General features: G+C 45.4%; 1 protein-coding gene and 1 non-coding gene across 14 annotated transcripts in view; one reads left to right on the forward strand and one right to left on the reverse strand.

Moving 5' to 3' along the window:
* Positions 1 to 3,397: 3,397 nt before the first annotated feature.
* C8H6orf89 (chromosome 8 C6orf89 homolog) overlaps positions 3,398 to 20,884 on the reverse strand; it is a 52,922-nt gene continuing 35,435 nt past the window's right edge. For 12 of the 13 annotated variants that reach the window (XM_026383376.2, XM_077802222.1, XM_077802224.1 and 9 more), the window contains 2 exons: positions 19,698 to 19,821; positions 13,885 to 16,799 (listed from right to left, as the gene is read on the reverse strand). In XM_026383376.2, the coding sequence (XP_026239161.2) occupies positions 16,705 to 16,799; positions 19,698 to 19,821 (219 nt within the window). In that variant the 3' untranslated portion in view covers positions 13,885 to 16,704. Of the gene's footprint in view, positions 3,767 to 13,884; positions 16,800 to 19,697; positions 19,822 to 20,884 lie in introns of those variants that run through there. The other variant, XR_013344229.1, reaches the window with a different exon arrangement.
* On the forward strand, positions 10,823 to 10,895 carry Trnam-cau (transfer RNA methionine (anticodon CAU)). Its single transcript has one exon. It is a non-coding gene; the product is annotated as a tRNA-Met (tRNA).

Below are 20,884 nucleotides of genomic sequence, written 5' to 3' on the forward strand. Positions count from 1 at the left end.
CTTGGTTCTGGAGCTGGTGTGGGAGCCTGTGGGGAGGGCATGTGGCAGTGATGGCGAGGCTGTGGCTGGGCTAGCAGGGGGGACATGGGAGGTGTGTGCGTCTGGCAGGGGCCCAGCCTGCACAGGCATCTGAGCCTGACCTTTTATCATAGCTGCCTGGGTCAGGTAACCATGGCACTGGGGACCAGAGAAGAGTGTGTCCTGTGAAGTGACCATGACAAGGGAGTTGCCCAATGTCAGCATAAGGAAGGGTCAGGTGTCTCCACACAGACCCCTGCCAATCTCCCAGGTAAGAGACTCAAGCCAGTATGATGTCCCGCCTGCCCAGGCTCAGTCCCTCACAGTGTCTCTATGCCTTATATATATACATGTGCCTTATATGCAGGCATATAACAGTGTAGATGATTTTACAAAGCACAGGTAATATGAGCACCCACGTGCCCACACTCAGCTTAGGGCCCAGCACTCCTTCTCTGGTCCTGAACACACTCCCCTGGCAGAGGTAGCCACTGTCTGAGTCTCTGGTTTGTCGTCTGTGTGATCTCTACTGTGATCTCTATTTCACTAGACATTCTGTGTCATATGCAATATGTGACCCTGCGTTTCATGTCTTGAAACACCAGAGCTATCTGAGAGAACTCTCTGTGGTGGTGGACATGCTCTGTATCAGAGTGGGCCAGTATGGTAGCCACTAACCTCATGTGGTTATAAGCACTTGAAGTGTGGCTAGCTAGCATGACTGAGGAATCACATTTTTAATTTTAGTTCATTGAGATTTAAAAGCCCCATGTGGCTAGTGGCTACCACATTGAAGAGCACAATCTAGATCCTTCTAAAGGCTGTGTTCCTTTTTGAGATCTGTTGATGTCAGGGTGTGTAGATCTACGCTGCTCATTTTTCCTGCTGTATAATATTCCATTACATGAATACATAGCCATCTATTTACCCAGTTTCCTACTGATGGACATTTGGCTATTTCCATTTTTTTTATTTTTTTCTTTTGCTATTACAAATGGTGCTTTCAAGTAATCCTTGTACATATCTCCATGTGTCTTCCTAATTTCTTCTTTTCCAGTGCACACCATGGTGGGCTCTGACCACAGGCCTGGGTCACTTGGAAGCCTCCTGGCTGCCTGCCCACCTGGTCTCTTCCCCTCCACACGCCCACTCCTCTCCTGGAGTCCATCAGTCCACCCAGCCAGGATTACATCCTTCCTTCCCAGGAACCCAGAATGGCTCCCGCTCCTGTTCCGCCTGAGCCCAGGCCCCACTATCTCTCCTACCCTACTCCTTCCTCACTGTGCTCTCCGATGTCCCCCGCCCTGCTGGGCCGACTCCTTGCAGGCCCCTGTGCGGGTCATGCTGACGACCCCGTGCCTTCATTCTCCATGGAAAGCAGCCGCCCCCTCATTCTGCAATGATCGTCTCCTTGCTTCTCTTCCTCAAACCCGTTACGATCTCTGGGTTCTGGATCCTCTCGGGCCGCTTGTCACTCTGCAGCATCCCTTTAGAAATCACTCATAAGAACCTACGCGGGCTGGCCCCGGGTGGTGCTGGGCAAGACAGACAGAGCCTCTGCCCGCGGAGCTTGCAGCCCGCCTTCGCCGGCCGCCCCAGCCTGCCGCAGTCCCCGGCTGCCCGCATTCCCCTTGCAGCTTGGCACCAGAGAGGTGCTGTGTGAGGTCGGGGTTCACTGAGAGTGACGGGTGGGGACGCCTGGCTCCCAGGAGGCTTGAAAAAGGACCCGGCGGTGGGAAGCTCAGCCCCACGGTGCCTCACAGGATCTCCACAAGGCCCAGAAGGGCTCACTCATCTTAGCAGCTCACAAGACTGACAGGAAAACAGGAATGTCCCAAGGAAGCCAGCTGCTGTGGACTGCGTGCCTCCCTGGAATTTTACGTTGAGACCTAACCTCCAACGTGATGGTTCTAGGAGGTGGGGTCTCTGGGAGGTGATGGTCAGGAGAGTGGAGACCTCATGAAGGGGATTAGTGCCCTTATAAAAGTGGTATGTGGGGCTGGGCACATGCCACTAATTATAGCAACTTGGGAGACTGAGGCAGGAGGACACAAGTTTGAGACCATCCTTAGTGACTTAGCAAGACCCTTGGCAACTTAGCAAGAACCTGTCTCATAAATAAAAATAAAAAAGGTTTGGGATGTACCTCAGGGTTACAGCACCCAGGGATCAAACAAAAAGTGCCCTGTGGAAACCTGTGCGCCCTGTGCTATGTGAGTACATAGTGAGCAGGAGCCACCTAGAAACTAGGAAAGGACTTCTCTACCAGACGCTGAATCCGTCAGCATTTTGGTCTTGATTTCCCAGCCTCCACACCTATGAGAAGTAAGTTTCTGCTGTTTATAATCTACCCAGTTTATGTGGAGGGTTTTTGGTAATGTTTTTTTGCAATACTGAGGATCAAATCCAGTGGTCTATACCACTGAGCTACATCCCCAGCCTTTTATTTTTTGAGACAGGGTCTCAGTAAGCTGCTGAGGCTGTCCTCAAACCTGCAGTCCTCCTGCCTCAGCCTCCTGAGTCACAGGCGTGCATCACCATGCCAGGCTACGGTGTTTTGCTTTAGCAGCACAGTCAAGACACCAACTTACCAGAAGGTTGCTTGATGAGCAGGAATGCAGACAAGTTGTTTGCCATAGAATCTGAGGCTTGTTGATGGCAATTAATGTAGCAGGTGTGAGCCAGCAAGGGCCAGGACACTTGTGCCAACAACGAGGAGCACAGTTTTCCCATCAGATGGGCACTGCCAGCTCTGGCTACGAGGCTCTCCCTTTTCTGGGCCTGCGTTGGTGGCACCCTCCCCATCTTCCAGGGGGTGTGGATTTCACGCTGTGTGCTTTCTTCCCACTGCAGTCATATCCATGGACCATTCCTTAAGGGGCCGCTGCAGAGCTCTGTTCTGATCATTTGTATTGGTGCATCTTCCTTCCTCATGTGTAGTTCTTAAAATGCACCTGTGCTTGTCCTACCTGTCTTCTTCCCCAAATTATAAAATTTTAGGGAGTTAAGGCCATATTCCTTTCTATAACCCCCAGGCCCAAGTGCTTTGCCCAGCTCTGGATGTGAGATGCCTAGACTGGCAGGAGGTGGAGCTGCCGGTCAGCGAGGGATCGGGCAGAAGCCGGGGCTTCTGGGGGCCCACAGGCCAGGCTGGTTCTCTCTGAGGCCTCCTGAGCGTGCAGAGGGGGCTGCACATCCTTGCAGCTTCCCCAGCCAGGGAGGAATCAGCGTCAGTAGGAGTTGTGGCTACTTCCACCCATGCGAGCTGCCCGAGGGATGAGAGGGCAGCAGAGAAGCAGAGGGGCCTCCACAGAGTGATGCAGGGCTTGGGCCCTGGAAGGACCAGGGGGTGAGTTCACTGGAAAGAAGGAGCTTTAGCCTCACCCCTCAAACCCAGGCCCAAGAGGGAAGGAAAGCATTCAGTGCTGGGGGTCAGCACAGGACACGAAGGTGGAGCCTGTGCGGGGCTCTGAGCGAACCGTGGAAAGCCTTCCAGTAAGTTCTACAGAGGCTCCAGGAAGGGACTGGGCCAGCAGAGCCAAGGAGACAGCTCCCTCAGGAGCAGGCAGAGGAAGCGCAGCATCTCCATGAACTTAAGAGACTTGGAAAGTTCCCCTCCTGATTCAGTGGCCAGCTACAGGTCTCGGCTTTCTCATCTCTTCATAAAGAAGGAGAGGGGAGGTCATCTTTGGGTCTGGTCCGGCTCTGCCTTGGTGGTTTCAAGGATGGCTCTGGAGGCTGGAGGAGCCTGTTGACAGAGGACAGCAGAAGCAAGCTCTGAGGGGAAATGGGCTGATGGTGAGGGACAGGGGACAGTACTCACATGGGAAGCACCCCCCACACATGGCCTCATGGCCTCTGGGCTGACCCCTGAGGACAGCGTTAGCCACACTGATTAGGGATGAGGAAACCAAGGACCAGAGAGGATGGCGGTCACTTTCCAAAGTCACTTTCCCAGTAAACCAGGACTGGGATTTGTACCAAGGCCCTGACTTTGGTGGCTGTGCTCCCAAGGGGCATGGTGGTCCTGGGTGATGGATGTGCCTGAGGGGCTGGAAGGAAGGGGTCACTGCACTGGTGTTTAGATGAATGCTATCTTGCTTACTTTATTTTTTGCTAATTTGTCTTTGGACAAATTTGGTTTTCAGCACTTTTTCATAGTCGGGGCAGGAATAAGGATTTTTTTTTGTTTTAAACAAAAGACAGAAATGGCAGGTAGTTAAGAAAACCTTAGCTCCTGAGTAGAACAGAGTGAAGAAAGGGAAAGTGAACTCAGGAAGGGAAGGGGAGGCTGGGTTCTCTACCTGGTGAGGAGGCTCCTTAGTGAAGAACACAGATGGAGTTTTGTGACAAGTACTAAAATGGGTCATGTTAACCAATACTTTAAAAAATTTTTTTTTCTGAATTGAACCCAGGGACTTCTACCATGGACAACATCTCCCTGCCCCCTGCCAGCTCTTTTTATTTTATTTTGAGACAGGATTTTGCTAAATCGCCCAGATTCATCTTGAACTTGCAATCCTCCTGCCTCAGTCTGCTGAGTTGCTGGGATTACAGGCATGTGTCACCACAGCAAGCCCCTGGTACTTTTTTTAATATTGTAAAATGTTAACATTGGTTAAATCTGAGTGATGGGTACAGATACTGTTCAAATTGAGAACATACTCAGATTATACAGAAGATAAAAAAAGAAAAAAAAAGTCTGGTCAGAGTTGCCACGTCAACCATAAGACCCCAAAAGGAGCTACTAGCCCAGGGGTGGGGCGCAGCTCAGTGGTGGAGCAGGTGGAGCATGCATGAGGCCCTGGGTCCAGTCCAAAAGAAATGGCATGGGAGCCACAAACACACCAAAGAAAGAAACCTGCTGACTGATGACAACCAAGCCTAACGTAAAACGTAATCTGAGAGACAAAATAAAATTCCCTGTAGTATTCTGAGTTATAGAAAAATTTAATAATGTGAACTCAAGAAAGTAAGCAAAGATGAAACAATGAAATAAAAAGGGAAAAAGGAACTAAGAGAAACAGCAAGACACTGAATAGATATGGCTAGAAAACAAGTGGAAATAGAAGGTAGGCATGAGAGTCATAGAGAATGAGGAGACAAGGACAAGTATTCTTGAGACTGGCGCACTGCCCACCGTGCCAAGATGGCAGCTAAGGTAAGTTTTGTAAAAAAGGGAGAGCAGCCTGTAATCCCAGTGACTTGGGAGGCTGAGGCAGGAGGATCTCGAGTTCAAGGCCAGCCCCAGCAACTTCGCAAAAGTTGTCTCTAAATAAAAAATAAAAAAGGCCAGAGATATAGTTCAGTGATAGAGCACCCCTGAGTTCAATCCCAGCAACAAACACACAAAACCATAGTTGTAAGAGATCAAGGCAATGAAAAAAGACTAAATATAAAATCGAAAGCAAAGAACCCTACAAATGGAAAATAAGAAGTACATCTTATAAATAAGAAAATAAGAAAAAGTACATCTTATTTTTTTTTAAAGAAAGAGAGAGGAGAGAGAGAAAGAGAGAGAATTTTTAATAATTATTTTTTAGTTCTCTGCGGACACAACATCTTTGTTGGTATGTGGTGCTGAGGATCGAACCCGGGCCGCACGCATGCCAGGCGAGCGTGCTACCACTTGAGCCACATCCCCAGCCCAAAAAGTACATCTTATAAATAAGAAAATAAGAAAACATCTTCCCTAGAACGCAGAATGGAATTGCAACTCAAAAGGGCATACATTTCTTCTGTTCCAAGAAAAAGTATTAAAGAACAAGAAAGACGAAATTCTTTATACACAGAGAAGAGGAGAAGAAAGAAGAAAATGGGAGACCTCTAAAAGGGAAACTTAGATGGACCTGTTGTCCTCCTAACAGTCAGTGCCAGATGACAACGGAGAAATGTCTCCAAATTCTAAGCAAAAGAAAGTGTGGTGCAAGAATAAGCCACATAGCCAAGGTGTGTGCAAGTAGAAAGTCCAAAGAAATAGTCCAAACCCAGGAGCCATGCTTGACGCATCCCCAGTGAGGAAATTCAGAAGATCAGAAGTGTAAAAAAAAACAACGTTCAAGAATGAAGAAGCCATAGCCAAAGTTCTTGGTGGCGAGCCACAGATGAGTGAAGTATACAGAGAGAGCTAACACGAGAGAACTGGGTTTCCCAGCAGAAGACCATTCACAGACTTGCCACCGTCACCCCTGAGAGAGCTGATACAAAGGAGACGGAGAGATGAGGCTGGAGAGAAGCTGTTTTGGCACCCCAGAAAGGAGACCTACGAAGGTCAACTCTAGTTTCCTACTGTTTCTCGCAGTCTTGGCTACTTCCTCTTCTTTTTTAAAGGGATTTTTAAAAAAACTTTGTTTTTTAGTTGTAGTTGGACACAATACTTTATTTATTTATTTATTTATATGTGGTGCTGAGGATCCAACCCAGGGCCTCACACGTGCCAGGCGAGCGCGCTGCCACTGAGCCACAACCCCAGCCCCCAGTCTTGGCTTCTTTTAGGAACTAATATTCTCTGTGGGGAAGAAACACCTACTTGAGTTTCTTTTTCTTCTGTTAGATTCACATAAAGTTAGACATATGACTTCTATTATTTTTTTAAAAAATAACATGTCTGGTCTCATTTTAATAAAAGCATTTTTATCTAGCTTTCCAGCTAGATGTACCCTACAGATTTCTAGAACACATTTCACCTAATGTTAGTAGTTATTTCTGGGTGGAGGTTTTCATTAGATTGCACAAACTGCCTTCAGTTTTTCATAATAAGAGCATATCATTTTTACAAAAATAAAGTCATTATTATGAAAAAAAAACAAGATTGGTGAAATATCTGTCTTCAGCATGGTATCTAGAGGTTTGTCAGTTTGATTTATTAGGAAAGCCTAAAGGACGTGTCATGTCAGAGGAATGTGCAGTAAGAAGACGGAATTTAAACTAGGCAAAAGGACATAATAAAGTTCAAAAATATTATCATAAGACAGGAATTACAACTTGTAATTAAAACAGCCTGGGGGCTGGGGGGTGTAGCTCAGTGGCTGAGCACCTGCCTGGCATGTGCAAGGTCCAGCAGCTCACATACAAACAAAACTTAAAAAATGAACTTTTTAAAAAAAACAACCCAGATGCAACTTGAGCTATAGATTCAATGTAATTCCAAACAAAACCTCAGTAACTTATTGTGTGAATATCAACAAACTGATTCTAAAATTTACACGGAGGGGACTGGGGTTGTGGTTTATGGCTCAGAGGTAGAGCACTCGCCTAGCATGCGTGAGGCACTGGGTTCATTCCTCAGCACCACATAAAAAATAAAAATAAAGATATTGTATCCACCTATAACTAAAAAGTAAATATTAATAATAAATAAATGAGTAAAGTTTACACGGAGGGGCAAAAGGTCCAGAACACCCAACTCAACACTGAAGGAGAACAAAGGTGGAAGACTGATTTTATTACCTGACGTCAAGACTTAATAAACTGGAGCCAGGTGTGGTGGCTCACACTTGTAATCCTAGCAGCTCAGGAGGCTGGGGCAGGAGGATTACAAGTTCAAAGCCCATTTCAGTAACAGCAAGGTGCTAAGCAACTTGGTGAGACCCTGTCTCTAAATAAAATACAAGGGCTGGGGATGTGGCTCAAGTGGTAGCGCGCTCGTCTGGCATGTGTGCGGCCCGGGTTCGATCCTCAGCACCACATACCAACAAAGATGACAAAGATGTTGTGTCCGCCGATAACTAAAAAATAAATATTAAAATTCTCTCTCTCTCTCTCTCTCTCTCTCTCTTTTAAATAAATAAATAAATAAAATATAAAGTTGGGCTGGGGATGTGGCTCAGGGGTTGAATGCCCCTGAATTCAATCCCTGGTACCCACCCTCCAGAGATTTAATAAGTTGGGCTACAGTTGTGGCTCAGTTGAAGAGCGCTTGCCTGGCACGTGTGAGGCCCTGGGTTTGATCCTCAGCACCACATAAAAATAAATAAATAAAATAAAGGTATTGTGTCCATCTACAACTAAAAAAAAAAAAAAAGACTTACTAAGTAATCAAGATGTTATCATACTGGCTAAAGCATAAATGAATAGATCCATGGAACACAAAAGAAAGCCCAGAAATAGATCCACATAAATAGGGTCAAGTGGTGTTCAACAAAGGAGCTCCAAAGAGCAAAGACAGCATTCCAACAAAGGGTACTGGGACAACTAGAAACTGACGGGCCAAAAAGTGAATCGAAACACAGACCTTATACCCTTCCCCTAAATTAACTCAGAATGGATTTAAATGTAAATGTAAAACGAAAAGGCACAAAACTCCTAAGAGATAACACAGCAGAAAACCTAGTGACCCTGGCACAGAGATGACTTTTTAGATACGACATCAGAGCACAAACTGTTAAAGAAAGAACTGAAAAGCAGAGCTTCGTTCAAATGAAAAACCTGTGCTCTGCAAAAGACACTGTCGAGAGAACAAGAAGACAAGTCAAAGGGAAATATTTACAGAAGACACATGTGATAAAGGTTTATTATCCAAAATACACAAAGAACTCTTTAAACTCCACAGGAAAACAAGCAATCCCATTAGAAAATGGGCAGAAGACCTGAAGAGACTCCTCACTGAAGATACACAGATGTCAGATGAGAAAAATGCTCCACATCTTATGTCATCGGGGAATTACAGATTAAAACAACATCACTGCACACCTGTTAGAATGGCCAAAATCCAAAACACTGACACTACGGGCTGGCGAGGATGCAGAGCAACCAAAACTCATTCACTGCTAGTGAGGATGCAGAGCGGAATAGCCACGTGCAATGTGACTGGATGGTTTCCTACGAAACTCCTCAGACTCCAGCAACTACCACCTAAATGAAAGGAAACGCATGCCCAGGAGAGGTGAGCATAGTAGATGAGAAGGAAGTGAAGGTCAGGAGTGAAATGAGGGTGGAGGGGTGGCCAGGGGCTTCCGGGAGAACTCACACAGAGAAAGGAAACACATGACCAGACTTGTGCTTTAGAAAGATCACTGTGGCTGCTACATGGAGGGATGGTGGGAAGTGCACAGAATAACAAATTAGGCAATGACAGCAGAATCTTAAGAGAGAAAGAGCAAGGCCCTGAATAAAGACAATCGCCATGGGCTGGATATGTGACAAGGAGGCAGGATTCTCCAGGGTGTGGTCCTGATCAGAAGTAGAGGCTGAGAGAACAGAGCCCCTGGAGGCTGCACAGTCATTCTGGGCATTTTGAGTCAGAGGGGCTTCAGAGCTGGTGGAGATGACCTTTCCACAGCTGCATACACAGGGCCAGCCCTCAGGTGAAAGGCCCAGCCAGGCATGCAGACTGGAGATGGCCTCCCCATGGGTGGAAGGCGAAGCACAAAGCTGAGAAGAGCCCCAACAGAATCGACAGGGAGACCTGAATTTCAGAGACAGGCAAATGATGAAGGAGCTGGTGCGGTGGCCCACGTCCTTAATCCCAGTGGCTTGGAGGCTGAAGCAGGAGGACTGCAAGTTCAAAGCCAGCCTTAGCAATCTACTGCGGCCCTAAACAACTTGGCAAGACCCTGTCTCTAAATAAAATACAACAAGGGCTGAGGATGTGGCTCAGTGGTTCAGTGCCCTTGGGTTCAATTCCTGGTGCCTCCCCCACGCCCACAAAAAAAAAAAAAAAAAAAAGAGGAAATGGAAACAGGTTCAGGCAGGGAGTAGTAAGGATCACAGGTGACAGAGGAAGAGGGAACTCTCCACAAGTCAGTATCAAATGCTAAAAAATTGAGGGGCTGAGAAAGAAGAGGACCGAAAACTGTACCACCTTTGAACATGGACATAAATTAGGGGGAGGGTGGGATTGAAGTCCATTTTCAAGCAGGTAAATATAATTACGGAGTTGAATGATTCCCAAAGAACACACATTAGGATTGTCACAAGCAAGAACACACATTTTGTAAAATCAAGTATTTTAAAAGTGAACTTGAGTTCTCAGCTTATAATCCAAAAAAATCATTTTGTGGGATGTGACCTACAATCAATAATAGTTAATGGAGAAGTCACAAGGAGAAAGGAAGTGAATGATGGCATATCTGTGCTAAAGAATATTAACTCTTATTTTTTTTAACATTTCTCATGTATTTTATTGAGTTTTAATAATAGTAAACTTATAAATTGCAAATAACTAAATATTTCTGATATTCTTTTTTTCTTTTTCTTTTTTTAATTTTTTTTTAATATTTATTTTTTAGTTCTCAGCAGACACAACATCTTTGTTGGTATGTGGTGCTGAGGATCGAACCCGGGCCGCACGCATGCCAGGTGAGCACGCTACCGCTTGAGCCACATCCCCAGCCCCTGATATTCTTTTTACTTACATAAGAATATTAACTCTTAAAAGAATGACATGGAGCTATGCACTGAGTAAGAAAAACAAAATGCAGAAAGTGCCTATAATAAGGGCTCGTTTTTGGGAAAGCAATGACAAAGAACTTGTTTATGATGAGAGAACATGGAGGACATTAAGGAACGACCCATGGTAGGTATGGCTGTGTACCTACAGCATTTACCTGACTAGGGAAAGGAGAGGATAATGTGGGAAAGAGGGAGAGGCACACAAGCAATAAAGGAAAATGAAATAGGCCACTAAATAGCATATAAGAAATGGTCATGTGGGGCTGGGGTTGTGGCTCAGTGGTGGAGCACTTGCCTAGCATGCGTGAGGCACTGGGATCAATCCCCAGCCCACATGAAAAAAGAAAAAAAAAACTAAACAAAATAAAGATACTGTGTTCATCTACAACTAAAAAAAAAAAAAAAGGGGGCTGGGGATATAGCTCAGTTGGTAGAGTGCTTGCCTCATGTGCACAAGGCCCTGGGTTCAATCCCCAGCACCTCCAAAAAAAAAAAAAAAAAAAAAAAAAAAAAAAAGGAAGAAATGGTCATGTTTATGCATTTATATAAAACTATATGTAAAAATGAGAAACAAGATGAACACGTAAAAACAGTTTAACTAAAATCCACACTGAATTAATTGAATGCTGAGAGTGGCCTGTTGTCTGGTGGCAGCTGGGGTGAGCCAGCAGGGGGTCTGGAGTCCTCCATCTGAGCCTGGCTGTCCCCCTGTGAGAACACCCATGGGTGAGATGCCACTGTAAGGGCATCTGGGCACAGTTCTGTGAAGCTAGTGAGAAAGAAAAAGGCTCCTGGGGGCTTATTTGACTTGTGGGCAAAGTGCACGGATGGGGGAGGGTATTTGCAGGAGACCTGAGCCTCAGGAATTTGCAGGAATTAACAGATCAGAAGCCATTTGGGGCAAAAGGCTGGAATGGGAATAAAGAGGCTGTGAATGTCACCAAATACAGTGTGGGCGAGACTGTTAGAGAAGCCCAAAGCCAGATGGAGACAGGTGACCCTGGTGAGGACCACAGAAGAGCCCCACAGACCTGCCTCACGAGAAGGATGTAGTTGTAAGTCTCCCAAGTTATGGGAGAAGAGGAAACAAGAGAAAATAGGAAATTAAAGAATGACACCAAGAACAGGAGAGTTCTTACCAACCAACATACACACTTTTAATTACAAAAAGTAAAAACTTTCATTACATAAAACTTTAATTTACATACATTCTTTACATGGTGAGGTCTTTACGAGTTCACAGTATATCGAATTACTGTCCACATTCTGCACTTGACACACATAAACAGCTCAGACCATTTTGACCACCCATACCTGGGACAGGTGTCTACTTCTGCTCACTGGGGCCACCTGAACCCACCACAATCTGGTTCCCTGAAGATGAACTGTGCTGGTTCCCAGCCCCTGTCCCCAAGGCTGGCAGGGAGAGGCTGGCACTGAGTCCTGGCCTGCCCACACCTCTCTGGTGGGGGGAAGAGAGGAGGAGAAGCATACAGGCAGCATTTTTCTGAGTAGAACTGCAGAAAGAAGGGTGAAGGAGAACATTGCCTATGATGAGACACCTGCTAGTGCCAGGTGTCTGACAGTTCTTGTCACCAATTCTCATAGACAGGTGAGAATTTTTCTTAAAAAGGGTCAAAAGTGCTCTGCAGAGCTGCAGCTAAGCTGTGAGGCAAGATGGCTGCCCAGGATGACCCCCCACCTACCCAGCTGTTGTGGGCTGTCATGAGGTAAATGGAGCCTGGCACAAAGCAGGTGTCCCATTTCTGCTTGGAACTCAAAACTCAGCTGGGCCCACTTCTCTGCACTGGGGCTAGAACCGAGGTTCACTCTTGATCAGTGACAGCTGCTTAAGTGACGAACACACTCAGTGGTGAGGGAAGGGTCTCCTGCCCGCCCTGGTGCCTCTCCACAGCTCCAGGCCTCTGCTTAGTTACATAACATTCCTTCTCCGCACTAGTCTGAAAAAGTCTGGACATTTCACGGTCTCCAGGGAGAGGAGAATGACAGATGTATTTAGCTCTAATGCTTAAATTATGCAGGGCAGAGAAACCAGACACCGAGGGACCTGGCCAGCAGACAAGCTGGCTGGAGGCTTTCTCCTGCACACCCGCATTTAAAGTGGCACCGCACCCATGGCTGCAGGCTTGGATGTGGTGCAGCCGGGGAAGAGCACCTGTCTGGCTCCCTGAGGTGCTTTTCTGGAAGTTGTTGCTGGATATCTGGAGGCTGGTGGTGAGGAGGACGAGGCTCTATGTGCCTCTGGGGACCTGGCACTTTCCTAGTGCACCCTACTTTTCCTTGGCTACGAGGCCTCCTTTGTACATGCCTTCACCTTCCTAACCTCCTGGTCCTGACACACACAGTCTCTGCACACAACATCTGCAGGTGCAAGCACTATTTTAAAGTCCATCTCCAACACTCTCTTCTTTCAACCAATTTTGTTGAGGGACAGGTCACCACTGAAAGGTAATGAGGAACTGTGTTCTTGGGAGTTCCTTCCATTGCTGGAAGAACTCAAAAGCCTACAAGACCCTTCTGTTGAACACCTGAAAAAGATGAACAAAGTCACCCTCCCCCCTGCACCAGGTGGCTTTCCCTCTCCCTCTAGCATCTGTCCTCCTGCTGGAGATAATGAGAAGTGGACATTTGCTTTGGGGTTTGAACACTGACTGTGGAAGCAACTGAGGAGTGAACAGACTCATCCAGACTACCTTAGAATAGCTGCTCCTACACTGAGGCCTATGCTGGATTTTAGAAGAAGGGAATAGAAAACTGAGAACTGAAAAACAAGTGATGTAACTCCAAGGGGAGCCACAACTGGAATTGGGCAGAGTGCCTCCTCTGGTCACACATCTGGAAACACGTGGTGACAGGAAAATGGCTGGACATAGTTGTGTTCCAGCTACAACTCACTCTTTTTAAAGAGTTTTCAAGTGGGAAGGGAAAAAGTGCAAGGATTTTTATAAAAATCACATGGTTAGATTCTTTTCTTTTCCATTTCTGTCCAAAAGAGTTTTTAAACAAACCCTGCAGGGTTCCTGCTTGCTGAATCTCATCCTCAGGATCACCCCGATGGGGCACACTGGAGTCAACGGAACTCACAGTTCTCTTCTTGGGCACCACACTACGACGCAGCAGAAAAATAATGTGCTGCACAAGCACCCACCTACCTACCTACCGGCAGTTAACACCCAAATTTCTTTACTTGTAGAAGAAGTATCTACTATCCATTTTATAGGACTGAGCGAAGAAAGGAGATTATGTATCTAGAGGCACCCTGTAAGCTGGAGTGAACTGGGACAAATATTAGGAGTCCTTTCTCTGAGAAAATAAGCCCAAATCTGCCCCTTTGATTCGGACTGCTTTGTATTTCACCAAATAGGTAGACTTCTGTTTCTATAAACAGTTACTATTTTAATCCTCCCTTCCCTGATAAAATGGAGGATGGCTCTGCCTTTTTTCATAAACCAGAATAGGTGTGTAGTCCACTCATTAACTGGTGAAAGGCTCAGGACATCTGGACACAAGTGCTTCAAAATGGCACCAAAGCAGCCTGCCTCCCCAGAGAGCCGATTCCTAGGACCACATTTCTGTGCTGGGAACCTACATCAAAGTGAACCCGACCCAGTGCAGAGTCACCTCCCAGCAAACACCTGACAAACCTGTGAACAAGTCCCTGTTTTTGGAGTTCTGAGTTTTTTTTAATTGTGATTGGGGTGGTGGGGCGTGGGTTAAGTGGTCCTACCCTGTCCCTCTATCCCCACTTTCTCATGTTGAGGAGCCTCCTTTCCATACTGGGTCATGCAGAGGGACTTTTGCTAGTTCTGTCTAGTGGCTGAGGGCTAACTGATGGGGAAATCCCATGGCATCCTACACAAAGCCGTGAATAACGAGGAAGCGGCTGGCTGGCAACCCCACCATTCCTGTAGGGCTGGCAGCTTAGTAGATTCTACTTATGAGAATTACCTTGACAAGAAAGTGAATTACTTCAATGCACCCAGTAATTAAGAGCAGAAAATCCTCTTTGGAGAATTTCTCACTTAACACAAATCGATATTCAAGGTCTTGGCTGAAAATGAGTGGAACGAGTGGTACATGCATAAAGCTGCTGCTTGTCTTCGGCTATAATCATTCTTTGTTGTACTGAAGAACAGCTCAGGGGATGCCTTCCAACATCAACATGTGCAAGGGTTTCTTAGTTATCAAAGTTTGAGCTGAAGTGTGTATTTTATTGATATTTAAGATATGAAAGGCAGAAATAAAATGAGTAATAAAACACAAGATAATTAATAAGAACAACACAGGTCTCAATCATCAAAACCATCCCTCTGCTCCCTCCTAAGGAGCTCTCTTTTGTTAACTCAAAGGGTCTAATTTTTTTTTAATATTTATTTTTTTTTAGTTTTCGTCTGACACAACATCTTTGTTTGTATGTGGTGCTGAGGATCGAACCCGGGCCGCACGCATGCCAGGCGAGCGCGCCACCACTTGAGCCACATCCCCAGCCCCTCAAAGGGTCTAATTTAAGAAAATTCTGAGAGGCCTCTGAGAACCTGTTTATATATAATCATGCACCATGTGCAGCAGGGGTGGGGACCCTGCAGAAGCTCGGAGGGCTTGCACCAAGCTGGCCTCTAGATGATCCCTCATTTAAAATCTCTTAAATCATAACTGCTTAGCAGTCTTTGACTTTTATATGTACAAAAAGTTTTGTTTTCCCTGTCTTCACCCACACAAGGGGATAATTCTTTTAAGGAAAAATTCCCCCAGGTACATAGAGCTCATCCTGGTTTCATTTAAACCCATGGAGGAGGCTCCCAGTGTTTCCATCCAAAGCTCTGTGAACTCTGCTTGTCCTTTACAAAACTACAGACAAAGAGGCCATTCAAGGGCTCAGAATTCATGGAATGTGCAGGAAAGGGGGCCTGGGAGTAGAGGTGCAGGAGTCTACCAAGGATGAGGAGGATCCCAGAAAGGGGCACAACTGCTTTCCACCATCTCCATCTGCCTCAAGTCCATAACTCTGTGACAGACATCTACTGTGCATCCACTTGATTTCTGCAATTTAGTGTGGTTTGTTTTTTGTCATTGAGGAGGTGTGACCAGTGGCCAGGGATCTAGCAATGTCAATAATGGAATAATAAGGGGGAAAAGGAAACAAGAAAAGTGTTCTTATTTATACTATTTGATTAACACATACCAAAAGCACTTGGCGGAAAACAATGAGCACAGCAAATCATCCAATGAGAACACAGCTTTATAGCATTACAAAAAATAACATCTCACCTTGTCTCCCAGTACAAAGGGAGCTCATTTTAGGACCAAGGATCACAAAATCAGTTGCAGCCCAGCTGGCAAACACTTTGGGTCTCGAGTTCCTTCCCCGACCACATTACAACATCAGCTTTGACGCATCTGCAAAACATCTCTGTACAAAGTCAGATCCTAAAGATCAAACCCAGGGAGGCACCCTCTCCCAGGCCAGCGACTCTAACTCATTCCCCTCTGAAGACACTTGGTAAAAGCAACAATCAACAGGGGCAGTGCTGCATCAGCAGGAAGGGCTCTGGCCCAGCCAAGGGAGGGGACTAGGAGCCCAACTTCTGAGAAACCATCCAGATGGGCAAGGTGGGATAGGATAACAACCTGATAAAATGGAGAAAAGTATCACCTTAGGAATACTCATTTGGAATTTTAATCATAGTGCAGCCTGGCACCCCTGAGACGTCCAGATCCATGCAGACTGGGAGAGAGATGCTCTTCGTAAATGTAACCAATGTTTCATTGGTTCTAAATTCTATTTTGCTTGAGAAACTGCAGCAATTTCTTTAATCAGCCAAGGCTTTCCAAAAGATGTTCAGGCTAACGTAGCCGGGCAGTCAGCAGATGAGCAGGCCCACCTGGTGAAGAATGGCTCTGACGTCAGGACCCACTGGCTGCCCTCTCCATTGCCCGGAGCCAGCAGAGGGGACCGTGTCCACACAAATGGAGGGAGGCAGCAGCCCTACTTCCTGCCTGTGAGGGAGCCTCCAGGCCTGGAAAAGCCAGTCTCTCACAGATGGGTGCTGGCAAAGTCCAGGCCAAGAAGCCAGGCTAGAGTCCTTCCTAAGCCATCTGGGTGAGTCCAGAAAGTCAGGCCCTGGCCTTGGTCTCCAGCACAGCAGTGACTAGCATGTGCATGCAAAGGGCCGGGAACTAAGCAACCAGCCCCTGGAAAGTGGTTTCATCGTTTTTGTTTTTATTCCCCCCACTTTCAGCTCTCAGAGCTGTTCCTGTATATAGTTCTATTTCTTATAGTTCTGAAAGAGTGGTTCCATCACAGACGACCAAAGGCTGCACCCCTCTGGCTATAATGTTGACCTTCCAGTGAGTGGCACCAGCATAGCCTTGAAGGGAAACAGCAACAAGAAAGCACGTGAATATCAGCAGACCAGCGCACCTGCAGGCAGAGCCAGGCAGGCCACCTGCAGAGTCCACGGGGATTTACACTGAAGATCTTTAACTCTTCCTAGTGTAAGTATTGTTCGGTCCTCGCTGTAACCTGACATCCAACAGGTGCTACTTTGAACCAAAAGGCTTTCTCTCCCGCCCTCCCCTGGGCAATCAATTCTCAGCCTCAGATTGAGCTCAAGCTTTCTTAGCAAGATAGGATGGGTCTGAGAGGGGGCAGGACCTACTATTCAGTTTTTCTCAGGCCATCTATGACATGATTGCATCATAGCCTGTCCAGATTACCCTAAATCAGCATTTCCCAAATTGCATTCTGCAAACAGTAATGTCTTATAAGACACTCCAAAGAAACTAGGTTCCACAGTCAAGTAAGTTTGAGGAACAGCAGATTCCTCCAAGGCTTTTCAGTCTTTGGTACACTGATGTATACTGCATGTGGACTCTACTGACTCAAAAACCCTATTTGCCAAGGGCCTTCTCTAGGAACTGCCATTCCCATTGCTGGAGTCAGGAGCAATCCAAAGACACATGAACCCATGTTGTTTGAGTGGGTGAGGAAGGCAAACTTAAGACCTTTGACACTTCGATAATCTGATGATGCCGACATCACTGTGTCTATGATTAAGATGACAGTCTTTTACAATTAAAAATTCAAGAGGGTAGATCTCATGTTAATTCTTTTTACCATAATACAATAACATTAAGAAACAAGCAAAAAACCTTATTGATGAAGAATTTTCTAGAGTATGGTTCCTACTCATCTTTAAGAAAACGGAATAGAATTTAATCTACACTTGATGACTCAGTAAAAATCACAATGAGCTGTACTATATACAGTGACTGCGAATGCTGTGCCTGATCTGTGTGTCACCCTGGAAAATGCATCCAAGTCAAGGTTTTCTGGTGACTGGTGACCTAATTCCCCCCCATCTCCATAGGACAATATTTTGTCAAAAATCAAAGAACTTTCTTGTCATAGTACCGTTCTTTAGAATTTATAAGGGACTGAAGTTGACGCTATCCTACAACCATTGAATTATTCTCCCTTGTCAGGGCTGCTTTTCTGTCCTTATTTTGAATGGTGGCAGCTGTAGCCATTGCTTCTATTCTTGCCATACCTCAGATACTCATTGTCCTCCCTACCTCGTTCCCTTCCTTCTTCTCCCAAGCTTGTTTTTCTCCTCAGTCTCCTGTGCCTTTTCCATGTCCCAGTCATGTGGATGACCTTTTACAGACACAGTCAACCACAAGGTTCCTTTCCTTCTGGTTCACAAACTGGCCTATCACAACTTGGAAGGTGAACTGTTCTGGTTTTAGGCTATTCTGGTCTATCTGCACCAGCAGCATTTGATGCTCAAAGTCTCTTTGATTATTGCTAGATACCTTATTCCCCCCTTGAAAATTAATTCTATAACTGGCACTCTGGATGCTTGTGGGAGTTGAAAATCTGGAATGTGGATAACTAAGGGGTTTCTATAGTTGTCTCAACTGCTAGGCCTTTGTAGAACATAAGACACCTATTCAAGCACAAACACCAACTCCAAACACAATACACAGATTTCTGCAATAATCACCCTTAGTGTAAGGGTCACTGTAGTATAGGAAATAGGTTCAGAACAATTTTCATTCAGGAATCCTCTTTTTTGTAAGCATTTCCCAAGCACCAGGCCAGCTGTGCTCCATTATTAGTTGATGCTTAATTTGTACATTTTAGTTATTTTCCATGTCTAAACTAAAATAAGGGTTATGTAACTTGGAGTAAAGCTTGGTATAGTTTACTCCCCACAAATGAGGTGAGATGTTTGTAGGAATTTGAGGTTTTCTGAATGAATAAAATGAAATCAACTGGAAAACTAGTCTGGGCTCTGTCGAGGACTGCTGGCCTCACCCAGGTTTTGTGAGGCAGGAAAAACAAAGAGGTCAATGATGACACTTGCTGTTTTAGTTGCTTCTGCCAACAAGACTGCTCTCACACTAATTGCTACTGACAGTAGTTGATGCAAACCTGTTTCTTTGGAATAGATTTTTAGAATATAAGGCACAGGATAAGTCTCATCTGGGAAAACATGAAGCCAGAGTCAAGAGTGAGTCACTGGTGTGAGGCTGTGACTTGGCTGTGGAACCCACACAAGAGGTAACATTTCCGTGTGTGACCCTTGTATACTGCTTTGCATTGTTTTATTTGCAAAATAGGTATATAGTTTCCTGGCATCTTGAATTGTCCCTACCTAGAGTTTGCCTGCACCTGAGATGACATGTAAGACTTGATGCTCTGCTTGACTCTAGTGGGGTGTCCTCTCTGGGTCTCAACCTCCTCATCTGTAAAATGAGGGACTGATCTAAACATTTTCCAGAATTCCTTCTAACTGGAAGGTTCTATGACCAATCGACATGTGCATTCTAAGTACGGTATGTAGAAGACATTTCTCTCTGCTACATAAGTTTATTTCTAAAACATATTGACTCTGTTAATAAAAGAATGTTATTTTTTGGGCTGGGGATGTGGCTCAAGCGGTAGCGCGCTCGCCTGGCATGCGTGCGGCCCGGGTTCGATCCTCAGCACCACATACCAACAAAGATGTTGTGTCCACCGAGAACTAAAAAAAAATAAATATTAAAAATTCTTTCTCTCTCTCTCTCTCTCTCTCTCTCTCTCTCTCTCTCTCTCTCCTCTCTCACTCTCTCTTAAAAAAAAAAAAGAATGTTATTTTTGACTCTACTTAATAAAAACTTTGGGAAGGCAGTATTTGATACTTAGAATATTTTAACTCTTTTTTCTGAGTTAAAAATTAAAGATTCCTCAGTTGATCCTACCCTCCTGAGACCCTACATACCGATATCCCCTGGCTCTAGTGGCATGGCCACAGACTGACAGTGTCTTCGGCACTGGAAGGGAGGGATGAGCTGCAACATGGCCTCACCGCTGCCAATGGTAAATAGGTCATGCACCGTATGCATCTGGAGGAAAGAGCGAGGAGGGAAAGAAAACAAAACCTGAGGATTAGTACATGAAAATCCTCACACATATGGTTTGAGTTTCCTAGCAGCCTAAGCAAAGAGGAAAAGAGAACCAACAAAAAATTCATAATTATGCCCAAAAGACAAAACAGTTTCTCCTATGCATGGCATATCCTGGTACTGAAACCAGGATAAAATCTCTTCTATGGGTTCTTCTAAAAAGACACTCTGTGATTTACTCAGCAACACCCTCAATGACAGCCCAGAGCAGTTGCTGAATGAGTGCTATGACGTAGACATGTGTCCTCCAAAAGTTCATGTGTAAGACAATGCAAGGTTTAGAGGTGAAATGATTGGCTTATGAGAGCCCTAACCCAATCACTGAATTAATCCCTTCATAGGGATTAATTGAATGGTAACTGAAGGGAGGTGGGTGTGGCTGGAGGAGGTGGGTCACTGGGGCTGTGCCTCTCCGGTATATATTTTGCCTTTTGTAGAGCAGAGCTGTTTCTCAGAGGCCATGTCTGAAGCACTTTCCTCTGCCACACTCTTCCACCATGATGCTAAGCCTCACTCAAGCCCCGAGGAATGGAACTGGCTGTTTTATGGACTGAAACCTCTGAAACTGTGAGCCCCAAATAAACTTTTCCTACTCTAATTGTTTGTTTGTGAAAAAGCTGACTAAAACAATGAGCTTCACAATTTGCAACTATTTTGATCCACAGTTTCAAAGTAGGTCAAAGGCAAAATATTTTCTTGCTATATATATACATACACACACACACACACACACACACACATGTATACATATACAGATATCCATAAAGATATAAATATAGATAGGAGTTGGGGATCAAACCTAAGGCCTTGCACATGCTAGGCAAGCCCTGTATCACTCAGCTACATCCTCTATCTTCTTACCACAATTTAACAAATGTGGTTCTGGGCTAGGGTTATGTAGCTCAGTGGTAGAGCGCTTGCCTCGCATGAGTGAGGTACTAGGTTTGATTCTCAGCACTGCATATAAAGAAATAAAAATAAAGATATTGTGTCCATCTACAGC

The sequence above is a fragment of the Urocitellus parryii genome, chromosome 8 (assembly GCF_045843805.1).
Source record: "Urocitellus parryii isolate mUroPar1 chromosome 8, mUroPar1.hap1, whole genome shotgun sequence".
Classification (NCBI taxonomy): Eukaryota; Metazoa; Chordata; class Mammalia; order Rodentia; family Sciuridae; genus Urocitellus; species Urocitellus parryii.